The sequence below is a fragment of the Epinephelus moara genome, chromosome 4, assembly GCF_006386435.1.
Source record: "Epinephelus moara isolate mb chromosome 4, YSFRI_EMoa_1.0, whole genome shotgun sequence".
In the NCBI taxonomy this organism is placed as follows: domain Eukaryota; kingdom Metazoa; phylum Chordata; class Actinopteri; order Perciformes; family Serranidae; genus Epinephelus; species Epinephelus moara.
In genome coordinates this window covers 5,519,071-5,533,995 of record NC_065509.1, presented here as the reverse complement: position 1 = coordinate 5,533,995, position 14,925 = coordinate 5,519,071, and the positions used below count along the sequence as shown (strand labels likewise).

The window sequence follows — 14,925 nt, the reverse complement described above, 5'->3', positions numbered from 1 at the left end:
TTTTTTTTTTTTTTTAATTTTTAAATTTTTAAATTTCACGAAGGTGCTGGTGACATCACTGCCACTCCTTTAGCTACTGTATAACAGATATTTTTTTGTTAGCCGAAATGGAAGTTAACATCAACCTGGTTCCCTCTTAAAAAAGCCTCTTGGATTTTGGATTATTGCACAAAATAAGCTCTGTGGCAAACAAACATCTATGATACTGACACGCTTTGTTCAAGATAATCTTCACAATTGTACACCACTTTTATGATTTTTGAAGCCTAAATGCAATCGGCAGAGGTAAAAAGCTAATGTTGGGCTATAAACAAACTATACCACAGTGGCATGACTTCAGCATCACCACCAGAATGAGGCTGTAAAGCCGTGTTGGTCTTGATGAGGGCTCATTCCTGGAGTATCTATATGTCAGTCAGAAATAACAAAGACAGGAAAGCCCGTTTGTGTGAACAGATTCGCCGGACACTTAATGTTGCGGGTGAGTGTTGTCCTTTTATCACCATATGCATTGTAAGCTTCACTTTGTACTCAACCCTCTGTTAAAGGGATAGTGCACCCAAAAATGAAAATTCAGCCATTACTCACCCATATGCCGAGGGAGGCTCAGGTGAAGTTTTAGAGTCCTCACATCACTGCTATCCCCTCTCTAGGGGAGAGGGGATAGCAACACAACTTCACCTAATGCAGGCTGACGGCGCCCCAGATTAAAATGTCCAAAAAACACATAATTGAAACCACAAAATATCTCCATACTGCTCGTCCATAGTGATCCAAGTGTCCTGAAGCCCTGACATAAAAAGTTGTTTGGAAAAACGTCATTTAAACTCTGTTTTTAGCCTCATTGTAGCCTGTAGCTCAAACTGCCTCTCTGTGCACTGTGCTCACGTGTGTGCGCTTGCGCTACACCGTGAGACATGGGCACCGCGTTCATGTGTGTTCACGTGCTTTTGCAAAACAAACAAAACAACAACAAAAACTATTAAAACATTGATGATCCACACTGTTGCACAGGGTGACATGTTCCTTCATTACCATGAACGCACGCTCTGTAGTTTACTTTGAAACAATCCCACATTCGCCGTCCTGCTGACACAAATACTTACCAGAGCACAAATTGGTGATTAATTTGCCGCTGAAAATAGTCCCCTTCAAATGCTCTACTTCCCCCTGTTTGAGTAACATTTTGGCTTTTTTTTTTTTTTCCAAAGATTTATGTCTTCAGTAGGAGCCAGTGGTCTTAGAGCTGAGAGCCACAGCCTGAGTAGGGATGTCATTTCATGAGACGTGTTGACAGTAAGAAAAATAAAGAGTAATGCTAGCTATATCATTTGAGTATTGTCTTTCAATAAGGGCAATGTTCCAGGCTGTTCCAGGCTAAGGAATTTCAATGATCCCACCTATTGTTGTGATTTTGTCATAGAGGAGGCTGATGATAAAAACAAAGCTTGTAATCTTTGCTGGTGGCGGTCTGACCAAGGTGAGACTACAGCGCTATCACCTTTCCTCACTCTGACACAACACTTAGATCAATCACTGAGGTACAAGCCTGAGAAACACACACTTTCACACCCCTGTCTTACACCTGTAGAATTTCACACATTTTAACATTATGCCATGTCTTTAGATCCAAGCACCATTTTATCAACCTCACACATAAAGGAGGGGGCTGCAACAGAAAAGATCCCCATTGTTTGCAAGATAAGCAAAATTTGTCCCCCCTTGTTAGCCTGCCATGCCTCTTCATCCCACAGGTCCAGATCGAGACATCATTGTATCCAAACCCAGGCCTGTAACTAATACATTATTGAAAATAACATTTTGACAGATCATTTCTTTTTTGCATTTGTAGCACTAGTTTAGCAGACGAGGAAACTCATAGACCAATTGTGTGCATTCAGTCATCTCACATGATGCTACTCAGCCAATCAAATCTGACATTCCAATAAGCATTGTGACTTCAATGAGTGAGATACACACAGGGGAGAGAAATGAGAGACAACATTTGGAGAAAGAATGGAGTCAGAGGAAAGTCATTGTCGTTTTGTACTCGGAGGTCGGAAATTCCCAGTTCCCAGTCGGAAGTTTAAACTCGAATGCACCCTGAGATCGGATTTCCAACTCAGAAACTCGGAGCAACCGCATCAACCCCGACTTACGAATTCAAGACGGCTGCCGGTCACATACATAGTGAGTAAACACTCTGCTGAAGTACTGTTTATAGCAATTTTATCTTATTTGTTTTACATTAGGTCAGCCTCATATGCGGCTTTAATCAGTTGGAGTGCATGATGGTTTTGAAGCTGTCTATACTCCGAAAGTGCAAGGGCAAGAAAGGCTTTCTTGCGGGCGTCCATGTTTTTTCCGACTTGTCCACCGTCGTCAACTAGAATGCAAAAACTGTTGTCAACTCGGAGGTGACGTCATTCCCACTTTCAACTTCAGACCTCCGAGTACAAAACAAACACAGCATAAAGAGAAAGAAGTGGAGAGTGGAAACAGAGACATTAAGAGTAGTATTATCATCATCTAACAAAACAGCAAAATATATCTATGCTAATGTCACATACGCCCATAGCTCCTTGATACCTGCACGGAAATTAAGTTTCAAATGATGGTGAAATTTTGGATGGTGTTTTCAATGTTTCTAGATCTTCCGTTTTAAGATTGCAGATTGTCCTTTACATCCCACACCACTGATGTATGACTGTCTCATCCATAAAACACTTCTGCTACCGTTTCATCACATATCATACGAAGCAGCCTACTTCATTCATGGTTCTGATGATGACGCTCACAATTAACAACCTCACCTCTTTCACATGAATGCGCTCATGGCTGAATAGGAAAACCCAGAGTTGACTGAACTAGTTGATAACCAGCTTCGTAGTACTGGTTATCCAGACGGCCAATGTTAGGGTTAGTCAAACCAGATAGTGAGAAGATATCCTGAGTAGGTTGAACTGGCTTCGTAATACAGGCCTCTGCAGATGGTGTGCTCTGAGTAAACCACAGTTCCTCTCGGGCGGTCTCTCCACTGTTCGTCCGTCAGTATCGTCGTCTTCCCCTCACTGCTTGCTGCTCGTGTGTCTGCACTGTCTGCCCCGTCTGACTCCCGCACACCTGCTCCCCTCTGCCTCTTATTTCTGTGTGCGGCCCGTTGAGTCCCTCCTCCTCGCGTTCAGTTGGTCGCTCACCGCTCCGTCCTTCAGTCCTATTGGTCAGTCTATGGAGGNCTGCTTGCTGCTCGTGTGTCTGCACTGTCTGCCCCGTCTGACACCCCTTCAGTTGGTCGCTCACCGCTCCGTCCTTCAGTCCTATTGGTCAGTCTATGGAGGTAAAGCGCTACCCAGGTGCAGGTTAACAATGTAATAAAGAATGCCCCAGCAGAAGTAAACATACTCAAAATGACTTCACTTAATAAGTGAAATAAAACATATTAAAATCAGCACTACAAACCAATAACAATAAAATCATGCAGGAAAAAATATAAAATCATACACAGACAAAAGGGTTACACAAAAATCAGCTACTACTTCTGCCGTGCAACATCTTCCCACCCCTTAATGTTGCCAGTCCCTGCAACCTAAGTCCAGTCTATTAGTCTCTGTAACGCAGAGGAAGTTGGCCAAGATTTGCTCTTGTGGAGCGTCGTGGAGCGTCTTGTTCCTCATTCTGAGCAGGCTCAGGTGCTGCTGTGGGTAAAAAGCCATAAAACACCGGTACATTCAGTCTCTGAGTCTCTGCAGCTGGTTCGTCGGCTGGAGGCAAAACCTCTGGGAGGGGGGCCACACAGACTTTCAGGGCATTTCTGTGTAGAGTCTGTATGCGGCCACCCTTCTCTGGCTGCACCTTATACACTACCCCAGTGTCCCCTACCCGCTCCAAAACAACATGTGGCTCTGAACTCCACCAAGTACACAACTTTCCTTTTCCTTGCCTATTCCTATCCCGTACCCAGACTCTCTCTCCAGGTAACAGTGGCAAGGCTCTGGCCCGCTTGTCATAATGTAGCTTGTGTTGGGAGGCAGCATTACCCATTTTTTGTCTAGCCATACTATATGCTAGCGACAGTTTCTGCTGGTGATCTCGAACCCACCCCCCTAAATCATGTCGTTTCTGCTGGGGGCCGACACCTAATCCTACATCTACTGGAAGCCGCAGGTGTCTCCCAAACATGAGGAAGGAAGGAGCATAGCTGGTTGCACTGTGTGTGGTGTTATTGTACGCGTGTACTAGCTCAGGTAGGTATTCTGGCCATCTGTTTTGTTTAGCTGCTTCAAGGGAGCGGAGCATGTTTAACAGGGTCTGATTAAAGCGCTCTGCACTACCATTTCCTGCAGGATGATATGGTGTTGTGCGGCTTTTGGTTATACCATAGGTATCACAAAGCTGTTTCATTAATGCTGACTCAAAATTGGGCCCACGGTCAGAATGGAACCGGGCCGGGCAGCCAAAGGGCTGTATTACATGCGTCCATAGGGCTTTAACTGTGGTCTGAGCTGTTTGATCGCGTGTGGGGATGGCCCAAGCAAAACGGGTGAATAAATCAGTGGCAACCAGAATGTTTTGGTAGGTGTCTGTNCTGCCGTGCGACATCTTCCCACCCCTTAATGTTGCCAGTCCCTGCAACCTAAGTCCAGTCTATTAGTCTCTGTAACGCAGAGGAAGTTGGCCGGGCAGCCAAAGGGCTGTATTACATGCGTCCATAGGGCTCTAACTGTGGTCTGAGCTGTTTGATCGTGTGTGGGGATGGCCCAAGCAAAACGGGTGAATAAATCAGTGGCAACCAGAATGTTTTGGTAGGTGTCTGTGGGTCTGCCTAAAGATAAGAAATCTAGGCCTACTACTTCTAGGGGGTATGACACAGAAATAGGGTTCAGTGGGGCCCTAGGCTCTACTCTCTCTCTTTGCGGGCTGCAGGCAACACAACCCTGATGGAATTGACGTACCTCCCCCTCCATGCCGGCCCAGTAGAATCATGGAATTGACGTACCTCCCCCTCCATGCCGGCCCAGTAGAATCGCAGACGTAGCCGGGCCAAGGTCCTGTCCACTCCAGCATTGGCAGCAGCTTCATGGACTCTTCTCCAGACCTCTTCACACCTGGCACTTGGACACACTTTACGACACAGTAAGTTACCCTCAACTTTGAGCTTTTTCCACTGTTGCAGCAATTTCCTTGCTCCGTGGGATAACGCCTGGCGCTCTGGTCCCTTAGGTGTTACTCGTGTCTCCACATACCTCTTAACTGTTTGGATGTCAGGGTCATGTGCTTGTGCTTCCTCCCATTCACTGCTGGCCCACCCCTCGTCTCCTCCTTCTGGGGTAAGTTCAATGGCTGCCGAAGTGGGAGCTGCAGCAGTTCCACTTCCTTCATCTGGGGCATCAGCGGGTCTGGGGGTAACTGGACACCTGGACAGTGCATCAGCATTCACATTACTTTTACCTGAGCGGTACTTGATGTCGTAGTCGAACGATGCCAGCTGAGCAACCCAGCGTTGTTCCACCGCACCCAAGCGGGCTGTCTGTAGGTGAGCAACAGGATTATTATCAGTGAATACTGTGAACCGTGCTCCAGTCAGATAATCTTTAAATTTCTCAGTCACTGCCCACTTAAGGGCCAGAAGCTCCAGTTTGAATGAGCTATAGTTGGCGTCATTCCGTTCAGTTGGATGTAAGCTGCGGCTGGCATAAGCGATTACACGCTCTCGCCCCTCTTGAACTTGGGCCAGGACTGCTCCTAACCCCTGGTTGCTGGCATCTGTGTAGATGATAAAAGGCAGAGAGTAGTCGGCATACGCTAAAACAGGTGCTTGTGTTAGCGCTGTTTTCAGTGCATCGAAAGACTTCTGGCACTCAGCGGACCACTGCACTGTCCGGGTTTCGGACCTCTTATTAGCTGGAATGCCTGTCAATAGCTGGTTTAGGGGGCGTGCAACCTTGGCAAAACCAGACACAAAACGTCTATAATAGCCGGCCAGTCCTAAAAAGGCTCGTACCTGCCTTATGGTGTTAGGGATGGGCCAGTCTAATACCGCTGAGATCTTATCTGGGTCAGGTCTTACCCCATTCTGGTCCACCACATGCCCCAAGAATTTCACCTCGTGCTGGAGGAGCTTACACTTATCCAGGCGCAGTTTCAACCCGTGCTGCCAGAGCTTCTTGAATACTTCATCTAAGTGCTGCAGGTGAGAGGAGAAATCAGGTGAGTAAATGATAATGTCATCCAAATACACTAACAGAGACTCTGCCAACTGTCCACTTAAGCACTGCTGCATGAGCCGCTGGAATGTTGCCGGCGCATTACAGAGACCAAAAGGCATTCGTTCAAACTCAAACAGTCCAAGAGGTGTGGTAAAAGCGGTTTTCTCCCGATCCTGGGGGTCCATCTCGACCTGCCAGTAGCCACTGGCCAGGTCAAGGGTCGTAAACCACTCTGCTTGGGTCAGGCTGGTAAGTGTCTCCTCTATCCTGGGCAGGGGAAAAGCATCTTTGTGGGTTACTGCATTCAACTTTCTGTAATCAACACAAAATCTCCAGCTGCCATCCTTCTTCCTTACCAAAACAATGGGCGCTGCCCATGGGCTACAGCTCTCTCTAATTACTCCTTTCTCGAGCATACCTGCAAGCAGAGTCTTCATCTCTTTATACATCAAAGGAGGAAGGGGTCGATACCTCTCTCTGACAGGTGCGGCGTCGCCTGTATGGATTTGGTGCTGCACCAGGTCCGTCCGGCCAAAATCCTCATCGTGTTGTGCAAACACTTTATTCCATTTCAACAGCAGGGTGCGTAGCTCCTCCTGCTGTTGCTCAGACAGATCAGATCTGTTAGTTAACTCGCTCACCTCCTTTGGCAGTTTCTGGTCCTCCTGGTCAGCTGCAGCATCCACCAAAGCTACTTCAACCACACAGTCATCCTCTAGGGACAGGCTCAAGTCACGAGATCCATGCACATCAGCTTCATCCACGTGGTACAGCTTTCCTAGCTTCTGGTACCGGCCTATGGATAGACTATAGGGGTGTGGGTTACAAACACGCACAGGTACTCTGCCTTTCCTTACCACTGCTAGCGTTCTGGCCACTCCCACATCACTAGCCTCCGGCAGCGCTTCCACCAGGGCACAATAGTCTCCTCCTCTTGGGCCCATCCGAGCTCGACCCCACACCAGCACCTCACTTTTTGGGGGGACCTGGATGCTGCGTCGGCTGGCTGGACGAACATATCCCAGCAGCCCATCTTCTGCCATAGTGACCTCTACACGTTGGCAAGTCGCAAAGGCATCCTTCCAGACCCTCCGGTTCTTCAACTGCGGTGGGGAGAGAGCAGACTTTCCACGGCATTTAAAAAGAGCATGCCAACAGGCTGTCACCACATTCATGCCAACAATTAGTGGGTGTGTGCAGTGTTCATCCTTCACTATCACAATGCCCCGTCCGGGTATCTCAATACCCTCTACTTCGAGATCTAACACAGCATAGCTAGTGTAGGGGATCTCAAGTCCATTGGCTGCCCGCAACCTAAAAACTACAGGGGCCTTTCCAAGCTTAGCTTGAGTGAAATGTTTCTCAAACAGACTTTGCTGCATTAATGTAACCTGGGACCCTGTATCTAGCAGCCCTGACAGTCCAACTCCCTCAATGGTAACTCCTATTGTTGGACATTGCCCTATAAATGCATCCGTGGCCCTCATCTCCTCTGGTGGACTAGTAACCCCTGCCCCTCGGACCTCAGTAGCAGGGACGGCTAGTTTAAAGCCGGCTGGGAGGCAGCTGGCCTCCTGCAAAACCTGGCAATGTGTCCTGCTTGTCTACATTGGCGGCAGATGGGCCTACCTTGTTCATCCCAATCATTAGCAGCTGAAAACGGTCGCCGTCGTTCCCTCCGTGGTTGCGTTGGGGGCTGTGGTGTAGCGATGGCTGGTTGAAGAAGTGGTTTGATTTCCCTCATCAATTCCTGTGTCAAGCCTTGCATCTGTGTTTTAACATCCTCCATGATTTCTCGTTTCAGTGTTTCTTTCCAACTGGCCTCCTGTGATGGATTAGGAGCAACACGAGAGTTATTCACAGAAGAACATGTTACCTCTGATTGCTGGTTTCCAGTCTCAGTATCCAGCGTTAGAGCCTCCTGGCGTAGTGCAGCAAAGGTTTCGTCCGGATTACGGCGGGCATACACCTTCAGGGCCTGTCTCAGAGGACCTTCACGCAGCCCCAGCAGCAGCTGGTCTCGTAGGGATGCATCGGAGGGGGCGTCATCTGGGTCGTGCCGCCGCAACCTGCAATGTAGCTCTCGCAACCTTAATATAAATGAAGGCACTGTTTCACCTGTTTTTTGTGTGCAGCTAAAAAATTGTGATCTCAACACTGGAATAGGAGTTCGGTCGCCATAAAGAGAGTCTAAATATGCAAAGATTTTACGCACTTGGTCCCTTTCATCTTCCTCAAGAACACTGACCTGCCGCTTAGCCTCTCCTGCTAATGCTCCCAACACAATGTCAAGCTTTCTGATTTCAGGTAAGTCTTGAGAACCAAGGAGCCCTTGCATTTGTTCTCTCCAATCACTGTATCTCAAATCGTCACCTGGCCCTTTAAACTTAGGCAGCCAGGGGGCGCCGGGATACACAGGCATCATCATTATACACCCCTTGGTTAAACACGTGCTCACTAACTTGATCCTGCCGACAACGCCAAAAACTGCGGTATGTGATGTAGGTAATAAAAATGAGAATTGTAGAGTTATTAAAACTTTGTACTGGTCCTTTAAAATCAAGTGGTGAGCACTGTGTTAACCCAAGGAGGCAACTGCCATTTCTCAGTTAAAACAAGCTTGTTTTTTTATTAGTCGCACAGACACGTCAACAGCTCTTTTTAAATAAGCAGAATGTAAAAAAAAAAAAATTGTGTCCTTTAAACAGTCTTCAACATACGGCTAAGAGTCTGTTAAAAAGTCTGTCTAAAACAGGGGAACAAGGCCCAGAGTTCAGGCCCGAGCGAAAACCCGATACCGGCGGTTTTCCTGCTGGTGTCCGCCGCCACACCGCTCGCTGGCTTCCTCTTCTGACTCACTCCGTAGGGGGCGGACCATCGGCCAGGACACCTGGAATGAGACAACCACAGCAGCAGTGGGGGGTACACAACACGGTACAGCTAAGACGCCTCCTTTCACGTGCCAGAGTGTTACTAAGTCCTGAAGGGTACTTACGCGGCTAGGCAGAGCTCCTCACTCTGCCGCTGCCGTAAGGTCGCGTTGTAACACTCTGGGTTTCTTCGGCTCGGCTGTTACCACCACCTCCGCTGGTCTCTGGTCCGCAGCCGTCTCACTCACAGTTCCTCTCGGGCGGTCTCTCCACTGTTCGTCCGTCAGTATCGTCGTCTTCCCCTCACTGCTTGCTGCTCGTGTGTCTGCACTGTCTGCCCCGTCTGACACCCGCACACCTGCTCCCCTCTGCCTCTTATTTCCGTGTGCGGCCCGTTGAGTCCCTCCTCCTCGCGTTCAGTTGGTCGCTCACCGCTCCGTCCTTCAGTCCTATTGGTCAGTCTATGGAGGTAAAGCGCTACCCAGGTGCAGGTTAACAATGTAATAAAGAATGCCCCAGCAGAAGTAAACATACTCAAAATGACTTCACTTAAAACCATGCAATAAAACATATTAAAATCAGCACTACAAACCAATAACAATAAAATCATGCAGGAAAAAATATAAAATCATACACAGACAAAAGGGTTACACAAAAATCAGCTACTACTTCTGCCGTGCGACACACACATTTGTGTAGGTTTGGGGCAGTTTCCTGCTTTTCCAAGTTGGTCATCCAGCCTTGTCCGACCTGGTCTGACCTGGTCAGGGGGTCACCACAGTCATTAACCATCCAGTTTAACCACACATATCCATGTTAGATTTTACAGGCAGTAATTACTGAGACCAGAAAACACCTTCATCCTTGTGACCTGCTGCTAAAATCACCATCATCAGAACGTAACGAGATTTGTATGTAAATGTGATTTTTAACTTCATTGAAAACTCCTGTGGATATTTCCTGTGGATGGACTGTGCTGCAGGGCCTGTTGGAAGCCGTCCAGTTTAGAGAAGAATTGGTACTTTTCTGCTTTCCAAACTCCAACCTCTCTGTGTTTCCGTCTATCTGTCTCTCTGTCAGTGTGTCTCCGGGGAAATCGAGGCCCTTTGCTGACACACCTCTCTCTCACACACACATCTACTTTCTCCCTCTCTCTGTATATCACTCTTGTTCTTTCCTTCCCTCCATCCATCTCCCTGCCTTTCTTCCCTCCGTCTCAGGGGTATTTGAGGCCAGAGCAGCCGCTGTCGCATCAGGAATCATCCAGTGTAACAGAGTGACGAGCATCACACAGGCTCAGGCCTGCTGGACCAGCCACATACTGCCAGACACAACACACACACATATAGAGAGAAAGAAAGAAATAAACATGTTGATTTTGCCTTTTTTATTCTGTCACCAGCCCAACCTTAAGCCCCGTCCCCTGCACAATAAATAATAAATGCAGAGCTCTTCTCTCTGACAAAGTGTCACTCTTTGCTTTTTCTTTCGTCTCTGTCCCTTTAGTGTCTCATGGGAATAATCCTCTTATTGAGCACATTTAATAAAAAACCTGTGGGTAGAATGCATCAATTACTGTTGATGATCATTTCAGCAGACAAAGACATGAATTCCCTGAATTTGCACTGCACCAAAACATATGAAATGAATATGAAAACCAGCTGTGAGTGGGACAGTGCACAATTTGTCCTTTTCTCTGAGGTATCTTATGTATGACTGGAGATAATACTAGTTCGCCACTGAAACTTTGATGTTTAGTCGTGTTTCTTGATCTGGCAGACTTTTTTTAGCACGTTTCCAGATTTCAGCAGTTGACTTCTTGTGCTTGTATCACCCTAGAAAACTATAAATAAAGAACCCAAATTTGAATATTTAACAGTACATTTTGGGGAAATCTTTGGTTCTGCTAGGTTATTGCAGCCAAGTTGCCGAAACAAAATGCTGGCAGTTTATGTTTCTGCAAACCACAGGTATGTTACATTTGTACGTTTCATATGTATCGTATCAACGTTTCTAATGTGGCGTAGTATATGAACTGACATTGTCACTGGGAGATGGAAGAGTTGGTGGATGGTGTGTCACCAAAGTGAGACGTCTGCCAAGCTGCAGACAGCTGTTAAAGAACAACAAACAATAAAACCAGTTGTGTTTTAGAGTCATTGCTGTGTTTCCAGCAGCTTTTTAGCCACTAAACATGGATGCTTTTTGGTGACCCACTGCTGTTTTTCCACTGGGGATAGTGCCAGCAAAAGTGGTCATTTTTTACCGAGACATCACTGCGTTTTCAGCAGGGACTGTGCCACAGAAAATGGGAATTTCAAGCCAAAAAGTGATCTTTTCCTAAGCGTAACTAAGTGCTTTATTGTGCCTCCAGTTCCACTGTTACGCCGACGACATCCAACTGTACATCTCCACCAAAGCCATCACCAACACCACCCACTCCACACTCATCAACTGTCTCACTGAAATAAAATCATGGATTCAAACAAACTATCTTCAACTGAACAGTGACAAATCGGACATAATCATCATTGCACATCCCGCACCAAAGCCACCCACAACCTCTGCCTCACCTTCGATAACTGCACTCTCATCTCCCTCACCACACATCCGCAACCTAGGAATCATGTTCTACAGCCAGCTAAGGTTTGACCACCACATCAATCACATCACCAGGACTGCCTTCTTCCACCTCAAGAACATCACCCGTCTCTGCCCCTCACTCACCTTCTCTGCTGCAGAAACCCTCATCCACGCATTTATCACATCCAGACTGGACTATTGCAATAGCATCCTCTATGGCTCATCATTCAAACAACTCAATAAACTTCAATACATCCAGAACTCCGCTGCCCGCCTGCTCACCCACACACGCTCCTGAGACCACATTACCCCTCCTCCTCACACACAAAGCACTCAACAACCAGGCCCCCTCCTACCTCACACACCTACTCCACCACCACACCTCCTCCCGCGACCTCCGCTCATCCGAAGGAAATCTCCTCTCACTACCTGCACGGACCAAGCACCGAACCTGGGGGGACAGGGCCTTCTCCATCGCTGCCCCCTCCCTCTGGAACTCACTCCCGAAACCCATCCGTATCTGCACACATCTCCCAACATTCAAGACCATGCTCAAAACCCACCTTTTTAAATTAACTTTTAATGTATAAGTTTGTGTGTTTTATACTGTTTTATTGCTGATTTATTTTCTGACTTAGCTCTATTTTATGATTTTTAAAAAACTGTAAAGTGTCTTTGAGCATTTGTTAAAAGCGCCTACAAATAAAATGTATTATTATAAACCTTATCACACCTTATCCGCACCCTTGTTTAAACATTAAGTTTCAAAGTAAACATTCTAACAAATAAATGTAACATCCATTGTTGGCAGAAGCATACAATGCCCACATTTTTTTCTGGCGATAGGGTTGGATATTGAACTTAAGTATTGAACAAGAAGAATTTTGGTGGCACTAGGTGAAAAGTTATGAGGCCATTTAAGTTAGTGGGATTCATCCACTTGGGACAGTGGATTTATGTACTAAATGTCATTGCAATCCATGCTGGAGTTTTTTCAGGAGATTTAGATTTTTCACCCTGTACTAAAGCGTTGGACTGAATGACATTTCCATCCCTAGAGCCACACTGCAAGGCTAAACATAAAGTGTGAGGAGGAAAAATTTTTTTGTAATGTTTGTTTGTCTGAACAGAAAACCCTACCAACATTTTTGACACTAGCAGCAGTTTCCCTTCAAACAAAACCTTCTAAAAACACTGGAGTAGCAGGTCAATGAAATGCAAAACAAAACAAAAAAGGACTAAATGTCATGATGCTGGGTTTATTCTGTTATCCTATGGACTGAGTTTTGGAGTTTTTGGTTTCTGATCCTTGTTTCATGTTATTTATTCATGTTTTATCTGCTTCCTGTTTTATTTTGTAGATTCTCTCCTCATGTGTCGTGTCTGGTTTTACTTCCTGTCTTTGTGTGTTTTCCCGCCTGTTTTCTGTCACACCTGTCACATTAGTCCTTGCCATGCCTAGTCTTCCCTTCACAAAACTAGAAATTTAAAAGTTGTGTGTGTGTGTGTGTGTGTGTGTGTGTGTGTGTGTGTGTGTGTGTGTGTGTGTGTGAGGTGTCACTGAGGCCCATTTTTATCTCTGCTCTTGGAGGAAAAGGTTTCTGTGACCAACAAAATAAAACTTTTACTGAACAATACCCCAGTACAAATACATGACAGAGAACAAAAATGGGAGCGGAATGACTTGGCTGTTTTCCTCATGACTTTCAGTGTGTTTCAGAGTTTCAGTGTCCGGTGCACTGATGCGCTACTTGCTTCATTCCCACCACTTTTTTTTGTGTATTTCAAGTCATAGACATGTACATCTTTATTCACTTGCGCAAATTGTTTTATTTGCGCCCGGTGTGAACACGACATAATAGTTGAAATCCATGTGCATGTAGTCAATTTGGATAAAGTTAGGCGCCAGTAAATTTTATGTGATATAAAGTCTATGCTTGTTGGACAGTGACAAATCTTAATGTGGTGTGTAGGGTTGGCCTGTCTTTGTTTCTGTCCATTTTTAGGACAGTGATCTAGTCAAACAACACATTGGTGTATTTTACAAATTGTTTTTTGTTTATTTGTTTGCTTTTTTTTGCCCAATTTTATGAAATGCTCTGTTCTTTCTCATTTAATTTCTGTATTTATTTAAAGGGAGTTTGGCACAATATATTCCACCATGAGTATGACTAGAAATAATCTAAAGGAATCTAGTGAGCTGTCAGACTTTTCAAAGTTTTCTAAAGAATGGTAGGCATAAGATGCTTTTGGGGTTGCAGGAGATTTTCTGTTGCAGTACCATGTTTGGCCACGAGGACAAACTGGCAGCAAAAATGACTGGCTGTACCAAACCAATCACTCAAATACTGTACATTCATTATTTTGGCACTACATTTCTCGTCATACTCTGGGTGATGCAAACAGGGAGTATAGTGTTGCCATATGAGTCAGTTGCTGTATCCAAAACACTCCCCTGTTCACTCATTCACTGCTTCCTGTATGATAGATGCTTGAAGTCTGATGAATCATCATCACTTTGCCTCATCAGATGCAATGTCACAAAACTGTGATTTTCACATTTATAAAATGTTGGCAGAAACATTGTTTTCACATTTAAACATGTTGGTTATGAAGCTATAACAAACTTTATAGGATTACCATTTTATGATTTTTTGAGTGTGAGTGTTAATTATCCCTCGTCCCTCTCCCTCGTTTATTTACTAGAACTGATGCCAAAGTCTTTGCATAGCTTCAAAGATTGAAGTCAATTTTCTGAGTACTCCTTCACAATACTAGTATTAAATATACAGTGACTTTATTGGAACTGACGGGCCTTGGTTCTCAGAACCTTTCATTGATCAGATTCTCATAAGGTGCATTGTCAGGCATCTTTGCCAAAGTAAGATAAATAAGATGCTTTTACAGTGTTGCATTTTCTTGCAACCCTAACCATGGAGTGTACTCTGTCTTTCAGGAAAGCCAGCAGAAGAACCATAACGCTTTCCTCTTCAAGGGCCTTAAAAACTTTGACTTTTGACTCTTGGAAGCTCTAAAGCAGTGATGACAATCTTGTTCCACGTAAAAAACCCAGAGGAAAGGCAACATGAGTATTTCGCAAGGTGAATTATGTTTTATCATTTCTTTTGGAGTCTTCTCAAGGTTTTGTCGCTCACAGCCAACGTCTCTATGAATTTACTCATCAGTGGCGCATCAAAGGTTGCGGTGATGACAGAGGAAGCATTCAAAGCAGATATTTGGAGGACGAGGGTGGGGAAGGGAATAAC

The 14,925-nt window shown here is 45.6% G+C and overlaps 1 protein-coding gene across 1 annotated transcript in view; it reads right to left on the bottom strand.

Annotated features, from left to right (window-relative positions):
• LOC126388653 (uncharacterized) overlaps positions 1–12,173 on the bottom strand; it is a 13,382-nt gene extending 1,209 nt beyond the window's left edge. Inside the window, exons 1-5 of the mRNA XM_050041873.1 lie at positions 12,042–12,173; positions 9,005–9,096; positions 8,083–8,275; positions 4,997–7,780; positions 4,722–4,952 (exon numbers count right to left, since the gene is read on the bottom strand). Of these exons, the coding sequence (XP_049897830.1) occupies positions 4,722–4,952; positions 4,997–7,780; positions 8,083–8,275; positions 9,005–9,096; positions 12,042–12,173 (3,432 nt within the window). The remainder of the gene's footprint in view (positions 1–4,721; positions 4,953–4,996; positions 7,781–8,082; positions 8,276–9,004; positions 9,097–12,041) is intronic.
• Between the last annotated feature and the right edge of the window lie 2,752 nt (positions 12,174–14,925).